The 14,370-nt window shown below is 55.2% G+C and overlaps 1 protein-coding gene across 1 annotated transcript in view; it reads right to left on the bottom strand.

Annotated features, from left to right (window-relative positions):
* FHDC1 (FH2 domain containing 1) overlaps positions 4,205-14,370 on the bottom strand; it is a 43,205-nt gene continuing 33,039 nt past the window's right edge. The window contains exons 10-12 of the mRNA XM_018061609.1: positions 13,973-14,090; positions 10,383-10,547; positions 4,205-8,388 (exon numbers count right to left, since the gene is read on the bottom strand). Coding sequence (XP_017917098.1) covers positions 6,349-8,388; positions 10,383-10,547; positions 13,973-14,090 — 2,323 coding nt within the window. The 3' untranslated portion in view covers positions 4,205-6,348. The remainder of the gene's footprint in view (positions 8,389-10,382; positions 10,548-13,972; positions 14,091-14,370) is intronic.

The following is a 14,370-nucleotide window of genomic DNA, read 5'->3' as shown; positions in this document are numbered from 1 at the left end:
CCTTTTTCAGTTTGAACACTCTTAGTGGGCTCATCCTCAAACATGACGACCAGACCCTTGGGGGTCCCTTCATTGCTTCCACCATGATCTGGCTCATCACACTTCCTCCTAAAAGGTAGCCCAGGGCTGAGGACCTCGTGCTGGGTATTATCACCCCCACAGATGGTGCCTTGGGTAGCCACACAGCATCACTGGTTCACCTGCTTCCCTTCCACCTCTCCCAGAAGGAACTTCTCCACTGAAAAGTGGGACCTCCCACTAGGTCACTAGAATGGTGGGTGTGTGGTGAGTACCTGTCTGCAAAGCCATAAGCTTCTTGGGAGGAAAGCACTAGCCGGAGTCCAACCCATTATGAGCTGGCTGAGAACCACAGGGGCCGGGGAAGGGCTGGGAGCAGTGGGCACCTTATCCAGGTGCTGATCTGATGACTCTCGTTTCCATTGTATAAAAGGCAAACCTGGACTCGGGGGTAGGAGGCCCTGTGGGGGTGGGGAGGTAGTTCCGCCGTCTCGGCTGGGGCAAGAAGCCTGCCCTGCAGGCAGCCCACCTCTTCCCTCTCCTCCCTGGAGATGAATCAGCTTGTGGGAACTGCTGGTGCCTTGGGAAAGAGAAAGAAAGCTCACCAGCCAGGCTGCCATCTCCACAGCTGAATGGAGGCACTGTTCTTCCTGCTGGAGCATCTTCCAAGGCTGAACCATGGTTTTAATCCAAATATAGCTAAATCGCTTCTGCTGCCTTCTGGGAACTGGCAAAACAGTTGTCCCTGGAAGTGGCTAGACCTCAGCAATTTTCCCGGTCTAATGGGGAGCTGTTTACAGCACGAAGCGGTGAAAGGTGAATTATTCTGTGCTGACAGCTTTGGAAAGAACCAGGGGGCGGTCCTCCTTCCAGGGAGGGCTTCTACCTCCTAAAGCAGGACAGAAGGGCTGAGCTCGGGCCGCTGCGGCCTCGCGTGAGGGCGCCGCGCTGCCGCCCTGAGTCAGCACCCTGGAGAGCTGCCCCACCCCCATCCTAAGCGGTGAGGTCAGCGCAGATGCGCCCGCCTGGCCTCAGCTCGAAGCGGGAGAAGGAGCCGCGGCCACGAGGAAAAGCTCCAAAGAACAGAGTTGCAGTGACTCATGAAGGCTGTGAAAATTCCAGAATCCAAGAGGCCTAGGGAGCAGGGTTCCAAAGAGCAACTTTGCTGACAAAATTCTCACCGTGGGCAGTCAGGTGGGTGTGGCATTGCTCAGCACTTATTACCAAATTGCTTCACTGACACCCAATTATGATCTTCCTTAAAGGCGGTCATCGCGTCACTTCCTATGTTCCCCTGGAGCCACTGTTCTGGGCTCTCTGGTGCCGTGCTCCTGAGAGCTCCAGACTCAAAGGAGTGGCCGTGCCACCCAGTGGAGGTGCTTCTGCTGCAAGATCCAGATGAGACCACCTCCTCAGGTTCCTGGGGGCAGCTCTCCTCCATCCGGGTGCTGAGTCCCCTGCCCAGGGGAAAAGCAGCTGCTTTGCCCGGCAGAGGCCCAAGGAGAGGGCCAGGCCAGAGAAGCCAGCCTCTGGCCTCTCTCTGGTCCACTGGTTCTCAAGAGCAGAGCAAAAAATGAAGTCGCTGGGGAGTCATTCAGTGCAAATCAGGGGCCCCACTGAAGGATGCTGAGTTGGTGCAGGTCTGGGGTGGGACCAGGAATCCCCCACCCTTCCCCTCAGGGGTCCCGTCCCACCAGAGGAAAGTGGGCACCGCTTGGTGCTCTGACACGGTCGGGGGTCACCATGGAGAGCTCACCGCCCTCGTCAAACACCCGGCTGTCACTGAAGTGGCCCAGTGGCCCCGCAGCCAGCTGCCGCTGGCTCATGAGGCACTCCCTGGTCACACAGGTGGCCTCCCCACAACCCTGCCACCTGCCGCTGGTTTTCAGGAGGCTGAGGGAGTGTGGTTGGGTCCGGTCCTGGGGGATTGAGAGCACAAGGCACATGCCCTTTCTGCTGTGCAGTGCGCTATCAGGAAGGACAGACGAAAAGCAGTCTCCATAGGAAACAGCCTGTGTTTGCCGGAATTGGCCTAGGAGACGGGCGCTTCTGTGGCTGACCTCAGAGGAGAGAGAATTTTCTTGTCCAGTGGCAGAGAGTGAGCATGGCTGTGCCCTCACCTCCACACAACATCATTAACTAGGGGGGACAGGCTCGCGGCACCCTGGTGTTTTCCTCTAGAAGGACAGTTACAAGTGAGGTTCTCGCCTACAAAACTTCAGTGCCGCCGCCCACCCATAGACGGGTTAAGGAAGTTTCTGATGGGCTCCCTTGGAAACCTACCTATAACCGTGACATGGTTGCTCGGGAAATGTGCATTCTGAACTTCTCAAATCTAATTTGGAGCAAACTTGGGGAACATCATTTGCTGGCAAGTTAGGGACCACCCCTATGCCTCAGTGTCTGAATGTTTCTGAGGAGGCTGGGGACAAAGCTGGACTCCAGAGGTCTGGTACGAATGTGCCTAAGAGGACCTCGAGCATTGACAGGCTGGCGGTCAGGTCGCGCCAGGCTCCAGGTGGCCTTTGGTCAAGGGCCATGAAGGAGACCGTGGGTGCTGCTCGGGCCAAGACCCCCCCTTGCAGTGGGGCCAGTTGTCCCACCTGCCAACTAGGAAGGAAAGCTGAGGCAGTGAGCTGCAGGGCTCTGGCCTAGAAGATAGAAAAGCCACTTTCTTCAAGGACAAGCACATTACCTTCGTCTTCACTGAGGCAATCCCAGTGAGCCACGGGGCATTTCACGGGAAGATATTTGCAGATGAAAATACCCCCAGGGAGAGGGTGCTCTGGGTTATGTTTTCAAGCCTGTCCTGGATTCATTCCGAGCTGTGCACTGTGGCTCCACAGAAGCTGAGTAGGGCGACTCTACAGACCCACTGTCACTCACTCTGTGCTCACAACCCAAATAATTTTAAGAAGCGCTTAGTGGGGCAACTGCAATGTCTCTTAGTCACATTTGGCCTAAATGTGTATGCTCATATGCGCTCAGGAACACATACCAGAAAAAAACAAAACAAAACACTTCTATTTTCATGGCGGGAAAGAAGCATGAAGCAAAAGTATAATGAAGAATTAAGAACAAAGTTTAAGTTTCAGTAGAAAATTCTGTGAAACTGCAAAACATCATCATTGCTAGGTGGGAGGAGATAGAGGAAAGAGAGTTCGCCCTTAGAGGCAGGAGGTGGCAAATTTGCTCACCTCGGAAACCTGAATTAGCAAACCATTCCAGAGCCTCTCACCATAATATATAAATATGCAGACTGTTGAATGAACAATTAGGAAACTGGTCTCTGGGTTTCAACGAGGATCGCTAGAAGAAGACTAGAACACAGGTTCCTTGAGAAAGTCATAAAATAAAAGGGCTAAGATAACTACTTAAGACTCACTATGGACATAAAAGGCCTAGCTTTGGTTTGTGTCAGTAAGCCCTGTTACCACAGGGATGATGGTAGAGGAGGGGTCCAATGTTCCAAACCGCTTACAACCCAGGCAATACCAGGCTCTACATGTCTACGGGGCAGCACCTCACAAGCCGGACAAGGACGTCATTTGCTCTCATCCATTGCTGTCTGACCCCAGGATCTTCCTTTAACCGTCAGCTAAATTGGGACAGCAGCTAGGACTAAAACTTGATAGAAATCCCAAGGTATGAGTCTCATCTTAGACACAATCCCCCTTTCTTTTCAAACCAATACTGCATTCCAGATAAAAGCATGCCTCCCTCCCTCTCTACTCATTCCTGAGGCAGCCACAGAGGTGAGCTGAGATTTCCCAATAGTGTCCCGAGCCAAAACACATGTGAGCGCACAGAGGCAGATTCAGACTTGCTGGCCCCATGGAGATTGCGCAAAGGTTGGCCCACAACACGGAATAACGCAAGTGTGCACGAGGTGCTGAACATTCCATGCGTGGCCCGCATATCAGATGCATGCCTGCATCCCAGGTATGGCACAAAGCCCCCGCCCGGGGCCCGCACAGTTAAATACAGGTTCTATGCTATTAAGAAGACACACATCAACAGCTCATTTTGGCTCTTGAGACGTTTGAAGCTACGGCTGCTCTATCCTAACCTTCTGGCACCTCCTGTCCACCCCATCTCCACCCTTCTCTCTGTACAGTAAATTACACACTCTCTTACCGGGGTCACATACCCACGTCCACAGAAGCAGTTGAGGAGAAAACACAAATCTCATAAACATGAACTTTATTAAACTACACATTACATAAAAGAACAAACATATAAATGGACCTTTAAATACATTCAGTTCATCTTAAAATTTATATATAAACTTATTTACATTTCTGCATTATATATTTAAATTATTTTCCAAACTTATTACCAATAAAAGGTAACAGAATGATCACCCGCTCACACAGATGCATACAATTGGTCCACAGGGCTAAGCAAAACACCACTTCTCAGGAAACTCAGCTTATTAGATTTCAAACCAACAACTCATTCTGAAGGTGCTTTCTTCCAAGCGAGCCTTTATGTGAGACCTCCACCGTGGAAATGCTGGAGTTTAGTTCTGGAAGCTGATGCCAGGGCAGAGATGGGTTCTTGGCTATTCACGATGACTTGGACTCTGGGTGTTAGCAGGACCCTTGAAGACCACAGCAGAGGCCATGCCCCCACTTATGCAGACTGGGAAACAGAGGCTTAAGGAGAGGGGCTGACTTGCCTCACAGCATCAGTGAGGGAACAGGGATTTGGACCCTGCTTTCCAGGGTTCTCCAAGGGGCCACACCCTGACACTACCCACAAACCCACAAACTTTGACCTCTTCCACAGGCCCTAGGTTTCAAACAGTTCTGTCTGCATGGTTAAATACATGATTTTTTTTTAAAGGCTTTTTGAGATGACGAAAAATGGCTCAGGATTCTCACAACCATCTTTGTGGAGCCCTGGAAATACTGCTCAGGGCTAGTTTTATAAGAGGTTTTGTGGTTAGGCGCCTTGTTTTCCTTTTCAGTTTAGCTGACTTATGGAACCTCAGAGTTTCCAGTTAATTTGGATGGGGGGCAACATTCTACAGGAGGGGGACTGTAGTATCAACCGCATGGATTCACAAGGAATACAAACCATATTTGCCTAAACCCTTGTCCCGCTGTCAGATCTAAAACAAACTTTCACTAATAAGTGATCAAGAGTGAAAAAAATGGGAGGAGGGGCAATTTTTAAATAACAAAAAGGTTTCAAGAATCCCCCCACTTCCCAATTAGCTAGTTGGGACGGAAACAGTGAAATTGGAACTGAGTAGTATGTTTTCCTCTTTTGAATGAAGCCTTACTTTTTTTTTTTTCCTTCAAAATTTTCCTGATAATATAAAGTCTTCTTAAAGCAATTTCAATTTTGGTCTGGTTTTACAGACTTGACCTGGTTTTTCTCAGGATTTAAAACCACTGTACCAAAGGACAGACATCAACATTTAAAAATATCATGGAGAGAGAAAGTGAATCTTTCTCTCCAGGCTCCAGGTCACATTAGCAAAGGAGAAAGTCTGGGTTTATTCCTCCCTGGAGGAACTAGAGTGAACACAAGTCATAGCAGCCTTCGCTCAGTGTTACAAATACTCAAATGAGAAAACGGAGAACGGGAAAGTTGTGCTCAGCTGAACAGTCCCTGATGACCTTCCATCAAAATATGGCACCTTTAAATTCTGGAAGCTCCAGCGTTCTCCCAGGGGCCGCCGCCCGTCTACAGAGGAGGCTTGCCCCACAGCCCCAATACACGCGGAGCACTGGATTTCTGTCCACCAGTTTCGCTTTCCCTCCTGTTCACCTCACCAAAGGTGATGAGCAGGTGGATGAGCAAGGGAGAGTCCTCAGGAAGACGGTGCCAACCACAGGACACCCAAAGGCTTTGCGGTGGAAGTCCAGTTGCCAGCTGCGCAGCATGGGCAGGAGGAACCCTGAGGCCAGGGAACTAGGAAGATAAAAAATACCTTCATCATTTTCCCCCTGGGAGGCATTTCACTCTGTGAAAGGAGCCAACTAAAACAACGTTTAATTTTTATAATAGTAAAAAGTGTCACTGGTATATAAAAACTGGCCCCCAAATCTTGTTACTGGTCACCTAAGATGCTGAGTCAGACAGCGACCTTGTCTGAGTCGTTCACCGCTCTGTGTTTGGAGGACGGGGCTCACCGGGCCCACCTCCGGGGCCGATCGGTCCAGCGGGGATGTGGGTCCAGCAGGCCACACCTTCAGGGGCATTGGCAGGCGGCCCCAGCGAGGGGTTCTATGTGGAACAGACATTCAGGGTCGGCCTTCCGCACGTCAGTCCTCACCATCCGAACCCCAGAAGGCAAGCGGGGAGGGCGGACGCCCCTCACTTGCGTGAGGGGTGAAGCCCCCGCCCCGGCGCCGCGCGGCCGGCCTCCTTCAGCCGGCCCTTCGGCGGGCTCTCGGCGCCGGCCCCGGGGCCCTCGGCCGACTCGGACCCCTTCCGCAGGGTGCGGGCGCTGCCGGCCCGCCGGAGGGCGCTGCTGTCCTTGGGGGCGGCGCCCTCGGGGCCGCCCTTCACTCTCAGCTGCCGCTGCGACGTGGTGCGGGTGAGGCCGGGGGCTGTGGCCGGGGCGGGGGAGTCCAGCCTCTGGCTGCGAGACGAGGAGGCGACCGTGTTGCGCGCGAAGCTGGGGACCGGGGCCGGGCCCCGGGGCACGCTGGCGGCCGGAGCGGCGCGGGGCGGCTCTCCGGGGCCGTCGGGGCCCTGGGCGCCCGCGCGGCACGCCTTGTCCTCCTCGGGCTTGGGCCGCGGCACGTTGCGCACGGGCTTGGCGCTGGGCTTCCTGAAGGAGCTCCGGAGCAGGGACGGGGGCTCCCGCCCGGGCCGGGCCGCCGGCGCCGTCGCGGGCCTCGCAGGCGACGCGTCCGCGGTCCCCCGCGTGGAGCTGCGGCGCGCCAGCGGCGGCGGCGGCGGGGCGGGCCCGCCGGGGGCCTCGCGGGGGCTGCCCTTGGCTGCCGGGGGCGCGCGGCCGGCGCGCGAGATGGGCACGACCCTGCGCATGCTCTCGTCCTCGCAGCTGGTCAGCGTCCTCACCGGCCGCACCGGCCCCGCCGGCCGCACGGGCCCCAGCGGCCCTGCGCTCCGCCGGGCGGCCCCGGCCCGGAGCGGCGCCGCCAACGGCGGAGCCTCTCTGGGGGAGCTCCTCCTGAGGGCCGTCGCCTCCCTCCCTCTGGCCGGCCTGTCCCTGGGCGGGCCGCCTTTGCAGCTCTCCGGCTCGCTCTTCCCTGAGACGGAGCCGGGGGTGGAGGCCGCAGCGGGCGCCCCCGCAGTCGGGCTGCAGATGGGCTTGGAGGCGGCCTGACTGCCGCCCATCTCCCAGGCCCCGGGGGACGCGGAGCCCTCCCCATCGCCTGCCTGGCCCGGGTCCCCCTCTAAGGGTCTGGAGTTGGCTCCCTCAGAGCAGTCCAGGGTCAGCGAGCAGTCGCTGGTGTCCGAGATGCAGAACAGAGGCTCAGGGTCTTGGCTCCCGGGGTCGCTGCTCCCCTCAGAGAGCTGAGCTGCGCTTCTGGGCTCATAAGGGGCAGCCTCGCCATCCTGCGGGACGGGGCTGGGAGCCACTCGCGCACCTCTGCCCACGGGCGTCGTCGGGCTGCTGTTGGGGGCGCCCAGGGACTGTGGGCTCGCATCCCCCACGGACACCAGCTCCATTGGGCTGCAGTCATTCCCGGTCAGCCGGGCCGGCTCCTCCGGGCCCTTGGGAGCCTGGAGGTTGAACTGGGCCAGCCCGGTCACCAGCTCATGCTCCCTAATCCCTAGAGCCAACGGTGAGAGTGGGGGCGAGGACCGCACAGGATCCAGGCCCACCGGTGCGCTGTTCCTTTTTCGGAGGGTGCTGACCCCACTGCGCCTAGGGTGGCGTAAAGTGCAGGCGGGATCCTCGGGGTGGGCTGCAGGGAGCCAGCTCGCCCAAGCTGTGGCGGGGTGGAGGGCTTCCTCCTGGCCCTCCAAGGCCCGAGGTCTGTGCGCTAGGCTGGAGTCCTGGCCCCTCGGTTCTCCAGGCTCTCTGCAGGCTCCATCAGGTGGGACCTGCCAGAGGCAGCCCCGGGATGAGTTGCTGGGCTTGAGTTCCTCGGGGCTGCCCGTGGATCTCTCCAGGAAGCTAAGCAGCTCCCGGTCGGCCATGGTGTCCAGGGAGAGGCGGGAGCGGCGGGTGGTGGGGGGCCGGTAGGAGGGGCTGGCGGGCCTGCAGCAGAGAAAAGGGGGCAGGTCCTCTGCGCCCCTCTTGGTCAGCAGCTCCACGTCGTTCTCACTGCTGCTCCGGCCGAATCCAAACTCCCCCGCCGTCCAGGATCGCCGCTTCTGCTCCAGCTCCTTGAGCCGCTGCAGCTGCCTCAGCTCCTGCACCTGGCGTTCGTGGTTGTCCTGAAGGTGGGGTGGAGAGGCGGGAAGATGCGTGAGCCACGGGGACCGAGTGCAGTTCCAGAGCTAGCTATCCGAACACCCTGCCGAGAGACACTGGCTGGAGGAGGGCCCAGAGTCACCGGCTTCACTCCCTGAGGGAGACGGCCTGTGTTGGCACATGCATGTGCCAGGAGGGCTGGAGGCCTCCATTCCCCTCAAGCTGCGTGGGCATGACCGGGACACACTAGGCCTGACCCCAACCATCTGCCTAAGGTGGTCATCAGAACCCGGGGCCCAACTTCCAGTCTAGGCACTGTGCCCTCAGTGTGGGCTGTGACTGCACATGTGTCTGTGACCTCAACTCCCAGAATGCAACTTGGTTTCTAAGTAGGGCGAGACAGAAGGGACTTCCAGGAGTGCTATTTAGGCACAGAGAGAAAAATACTATGGGTATTAAAAGGAGTCTGAATCAGTGTTGCCAACATACATACATATACACATATGTCTACACACACACACTTATGTGCACGCGTTCTACTTCGTGGTTGGGATGGATAAATGCAGACTCAGGATATTAAGAGATGCCTGTGTTCTCTGAATGCTCCCTGGTAAACACCAGAAATGCCACAGAGGCTCTGTCCCTTGTTCCCGACACACTTCCCACAATCAGAGACGGGGATCTGCTGTATCAACCTTTCTGCCTTTCACCCTGCTCCAAGGAGCCAGCCCTCGCCCAACAAAACTGAACAGAGCACGCGCACGCACCGAACAGTTTACTGCCTGCGCCTTCATTATACTCGCGCCACATAAACGTTAGGGACCCACATCCCAAATCTGTTATCACTAGTGCTTCCGCAAACAGTGGACTTTCCCTTCCAAGTGGTGCACTTTCCCTTCCAAGTTTCTGTGAGCCTCTGGCTCCAACCACGGGGGACTCTGGGCCCCTCCTGCAGCCTCGGCCTCCCCAAGGTCCCCGGGTCTTCTTTCAAGGCTGCCTGCGGAGGGCACAGGGCCAGCTCCTGGCTCTCAGGACAGCTGGGCTGAGAGCATCACACAGGTGGCCTCACAAGCGCGGAGAATTCCGGCTGGGAGTGAGGGCTTCAGGGCCAGTTTGGCCAGTACCACCCCACCAGCACCTCCCCTGCTGACCTCACTGCTTGGACAGAGGAGAGGAAACGTGGCCACAGGCTCAGCCTCCTTTTCAGTGGAAGAGAAAGGCGGTTTGGGAACTCCAGTCACTCTGAGCTACTTATTTAGGGCTGCAGAGACACTGAGCAGCCCCTCAGAGAAGTTCAGCTATGGACAAACGTGCGCTTAAAACTGAGGGAAAGAGGTGCACAGGAGTATTTGGTTCCTTATCAACACCTGAAATGATGGGCTGTTGTTCTGTTTTTAGTTGGCAGATGAAAGTTTTATGTGCAAAGTCAAGAAACCCAAAGAGTTTTCTGGATTCTGCATGAACTCAGAGATTATGACCTGGAGGCTGACGGGCAAGAAGGCGGCAGTTGTGGCAGACAGCAGCCTGCTCCCTCAGTCTCTGGGCATTCTGAAGCCCGCTCTGGCCAAGGACAGCCTGGTTCCCCAGATGCCGACGCCCAGATGGCTACAGAGCTCGAAAGAGGGACAATGGGGCCTTCCGATCACCCCACTGCAACAAAGGACCCCCTGAAGGAGGAAAGTATCTCCTGGGAAGAGAGAAGGACCTTCAAGGAGATGCCTTAATAGCATGAGTGCCATCCTAAACAAACCTGCCGAACAGATGCTTTCAGAGCATCAGCACGAGCACTGGAACGAGCTGCACACGTCAGGCTTGGCAGCAGGGGAAGGCTCAGGGCTGAGAGGGCAGAGCCTCCCTGGAGCCCTGAGGGACAGCCAGGCAGCGCCACCGGGGCCAGACCTTGCTGATGCTGTGAAGCCACCGAGGCACCTTTCCACCACAGGCAGGGGCCAGGCTGGGAAGAGGAGAGGCGGAAATCCAGAGAACTCAGAAAACATGGAGCTGCCCCGAGCTGTACCTTCACCGCTTTGTTGAATCTGATGCAGAAGTCTCTGAATATCTGCAGGCACTCGTCCAGCTTCACGGTGTCCTTGTCTTCACAGAAGAAGTCGATGAGGGTGTGGGCCTCGTCCTGGAGCTCTCGCTTCCATCGCTCCAGCTCTGCCAGCTTTTCCAGGGCAAACTGCGGGGGAGGAACAGATGGCAGATGTGGAGGTGAGCACTCGACGGCTGCCAGGGGCCCGGGGCTCAGTCTCAGATCTCACGGCAGGACCCCCAGAGCCGACAGTGGAGTAAGTCACCCCAAACAAAACTCCAGGGAGCAAGGTGGACCCCTGTGTCGGGGGAGCCAGAGGAGGCCGAGGAGCTCTAACCTGGAGGCTGTCACCCAGTGTCCCCCTATAATGTCACTGGACACGTGGCACTGGCATAGTGGGTGTCATTCAGGGGAACCCCGTCTGCCTCTGTTCTTCCTGCCCTCATGACTGAGTCACACACTGGTCATGGGTCTGCATCAGGGTCCCAGAGGTCCCCTGTGTTGACCAGTTGTCTTATTCACAGTTGGGAAGGGTTTAAACTTAATCCCAAATGACCGCTGTTAGGTTCATACAGAAGCCTCACGTGCTTTCTTTTTCACTGGGAAACAAGGATTTGATGAAGAAGGCATGCATGGGGTATATTCCTTTATGAAATCACACTTTAATTGGGTTGGCCAAAAAGTTTGTTCAGGTTTTTTCTGAAAGTTTTTTCCCCTAAACAAAGTTTTTGGCCAAACTGATATTTGAGAAACTTCTTCCTAGGTAGGGGGCCAGGCCTGGGCAACGGTGACGCTGTGGGCTGCTCCCTGGCCGCCGGGCTTGAATCCGGAACCCAAAAGAGAATCTCAAGAGAAAGAGAAAGTTTAAGAAGACACGCTCCTTCCTATCCCCTCCACGCACCACCCCCTTTCAAAGCCCTTTTCTCACACCAAATGCCTTCGAGAGGCAGTAGGAAACCAAAACTATTTAGGAAACCAAATGCCAGAGAAAGGAACCATCTGAGTCAGTAGCCTGAGGCAGCGTGTGCGTTCACGCTGTGTTTTCCTTCGTGGAGGGACGGGTATTAATGGCAGGATAAATCTCTGCCTGTCGTGCTTGCACAGGGGGAAAGATGGACCCTAGCCAAGAACAGCTCAACTGCAGAAAAACAGGACTTTGAGACAGGAACCTTCACGGGCACTGACTCTACCTGGGCCGTCTCGTCGTCAGATGCCGTGGGGACGGCAGAGCGCCTGGACACTTGCACGCCCCCCCGGGACTTGGAGAACAGAGCCTAAAAGCCACCACACCTGGAGTCACTGCCCAAGAGCTGGTTTCTGAACTCTTCCCTCACGGTTGGGGCCGCAGATGAAAAAGTTCAAAGCAACGCTGGCAAAGTGTGAATGACAGATGGGTGGTTGGGGCAGCCAATTCAACTTCAACTCAAACTTGTCTGCTATGGGGTATCAAAGTCCACCCCAGTGCACTTGACACTTCTCACCCCAAGGGTCAAAATGTGAAATAGACCTGAATAGCAGATCATTTTTCCACTCCAAACCCTCAATGGGGCTCCCCTGGGGGCTCAGTAGTAAAGAGCCTGCCTACCAGTGCAGAAGACATGGGTTCAACCCCCGACCCAGGAAGATCCCATATGCCGTGCAGCAACCAAGCCTGTCCGCCACAACTATGCAGCCTGTGCTCCAGAGCCTGGGAGCCGTAAGTGCTGGAGCCCGCCTGACCTAGAGCTGTGCTCTGCACCGAGAGAAGCCACTGCCGTGAAAAGCCCACACAACTGGAGGAAAAGCCAGAGCGGCAGCAAAGACTCAGCACAGCCAAAGTAAGAAATGAAAACACAATGCTTTCAAAGCCCTTCCATCGTTCCCCACCTGGCTTAGACAGCAAAGCTTTCAGACTGGCGTTCAGGGCCTTCTATGGCCTGACCCTAACCTACATTAACAACTGTATTTCCCCTATTTAAAAAGGAAGTAAACTTGAGAAAAATATTCCATAGCTGTATGGAATATTTTGCTTACACAGATAAAAATGAGTACCAGGAAGATGAGTTTCGAGTGAAAACAAGGCTGCCTCTCAGCAGCCATCTGGGTGTGCGACTTTGCATCGTAAGCTTTCCTATGCTGCTATTTAACAGAAGAAATTAGCATCTCATATAAGAACTGAGAAACAGGCCTCCAGAATGTGCCTCTGCACGTGTGACAGGCCTTCTCCTCTCACTCCTGGATTGTTCCATTTGTCTCAACGGGCTTATTTATTGCTGAGTGTTTTCTTGGCTCCTGTTCATGTGATTCTGTGGTGATGTCTACTTTGTTGTCTCAGAGAAGAAAATCTGTGCACTTTTCAGGGAAAATTAAACTTCAGTGACATTTGAAAGAAAATACAAAATATGTGTTTAATAATAAAAACCAACTCCCAGCAGAGCCAAACAAAATCAGGTGTCCCCTGATGGGAGCTGCAGCTCACAGCATCTGATGTGGCTTCGTTTCAAGGAAACCAGGGGAGGCTGGGGCTGACCTTGGTCTGATCTTCAAGCACACGGTCCCTTTCCCACCTCCCAGGGCAGCCCTGCCTCACATATCCTGGCCCACAAGCCTCAGAGCCCTGGCACCGAGATTTCAGACCTGTTTGGCGAAGGGAAATTGAGTAGCACGCCATTTCCTGAAGACCGAAAGCGTGAAGAGGTGCCACTTCTTTTTTTTAAATAAGGAAGATAAAAGAAGTGTGTCGGACTATGTGATTAGTGAGTCACCATGAGCTGTCACAGACAGGTCCACTCTGCCGGGTTCTGCTGACGTTACTCGGGGCAGCTCCCACCACACCCTGGGGGCCGGTGGATCTGGGGTGCTGGGAGGCCCTGGCTCCAGTGTGCTCTCCTGCCTCCCTATAAAACATGCCAAAACGGAGCTTGTTTCTTCCCCAGAATCAACTGAAGGAACAACAGTCCAAGTGCTCAGGTGTCTTTAATGAGAACCTCATTCTGGCATCCAGAAGTTTAACTGGGAGGCAGGAACTCCAGAACTGAGCTTTCGAACCAAAACCTGAGTCGCCAGGCAGCAGCAGCCGCCAAGCGTAAGCGTAAGTGATCCCAGTCCACGTGGGAGTGGGTGCCATCCTGCAGACCGAGCCGAAATAAACAGAGACCCCATCTCTAACCAGGCTCAGGGTCAGACATACTGCATATCCTCTGCCAAAACACCAGTCCAGCAAAGAACGCACGCTCAGCTGCTCAGCAGCGTCCAACTCTGCGACTCCACGGACTGCGGCCCGCCAGGCTCTTCTGTCCGTGGAATTTTCCAGACAAGAATACTGGAGTGGGTTGCCATTTCCTCCTCCAGGGGATCTTCCTGACCCAGGGATCAAACCTGGGTCTCCTGCGTCTCCTGTATTGCAGGCGGATGCTTTACTGCTGAGCTACCGGGGACGCCCCCATAAAGACTGAAGTATCAAGCTCCTTTGACTGGCTTAGGGGGGAAAACATGAATGGGAACCTGCTGCTTGCACAAACACAGCCCTGCAAACGTAAGTGGCCTCACAGGGCCACTGAGGAGGAGATCAGAGGCTGACTCGAGTCACTCACCTGAAGGAAATCTTCCATCTGCTGACACAGCTCTCGATCCCGCTGGATGTTCTCCTTGAGAGACTTCGTCCTGACAAAGAGCGAGTGCAGCTCCGCCTCCGTGTTATCCAGAGATAATCTGAAAGAAAAAAGGAGAGAGTGGGCAGCTGGCACTGCGGTTGAGGGGGCGGCCACCCCAGGCACACCAAACGAGGCCCTGGGAATGGAGGGGAGGGCTGCTGCAATCACCTTTACCACCCTCTTATTTATAGTTTCCGCCAATGTTTTTCCAAGAGGCGATTCCTTCCTAAAGACACATAGTGGTTCAAAGAGAGCGGGCTGTAATTTTGTTCTTGCTGGAGAGATAACCACTTCCGAAGCTTTTCATAAACTCTCAACAGCTTTATGCCATCAGCATT

This window comes from Capra hircus, chromosome 17 (assembly GCF_001704415.2).
Source record: "Capra hircus breed San Clemente chromosome 17, ASM170441v1, whole genome shotgun sequence".
NCBI classification, from domain to species: domain Eukaryota; kingdom Metazoa; phylum Chordata; class Mammalia; order Artiodactyla; family Bovidae; genus Capra; species Capra hircus.
The sequence above is the reverse complement of the archived record's forward strand: the minus strand, read 5'-3'. Positions and strand labels throughout refer to the sequence as shown.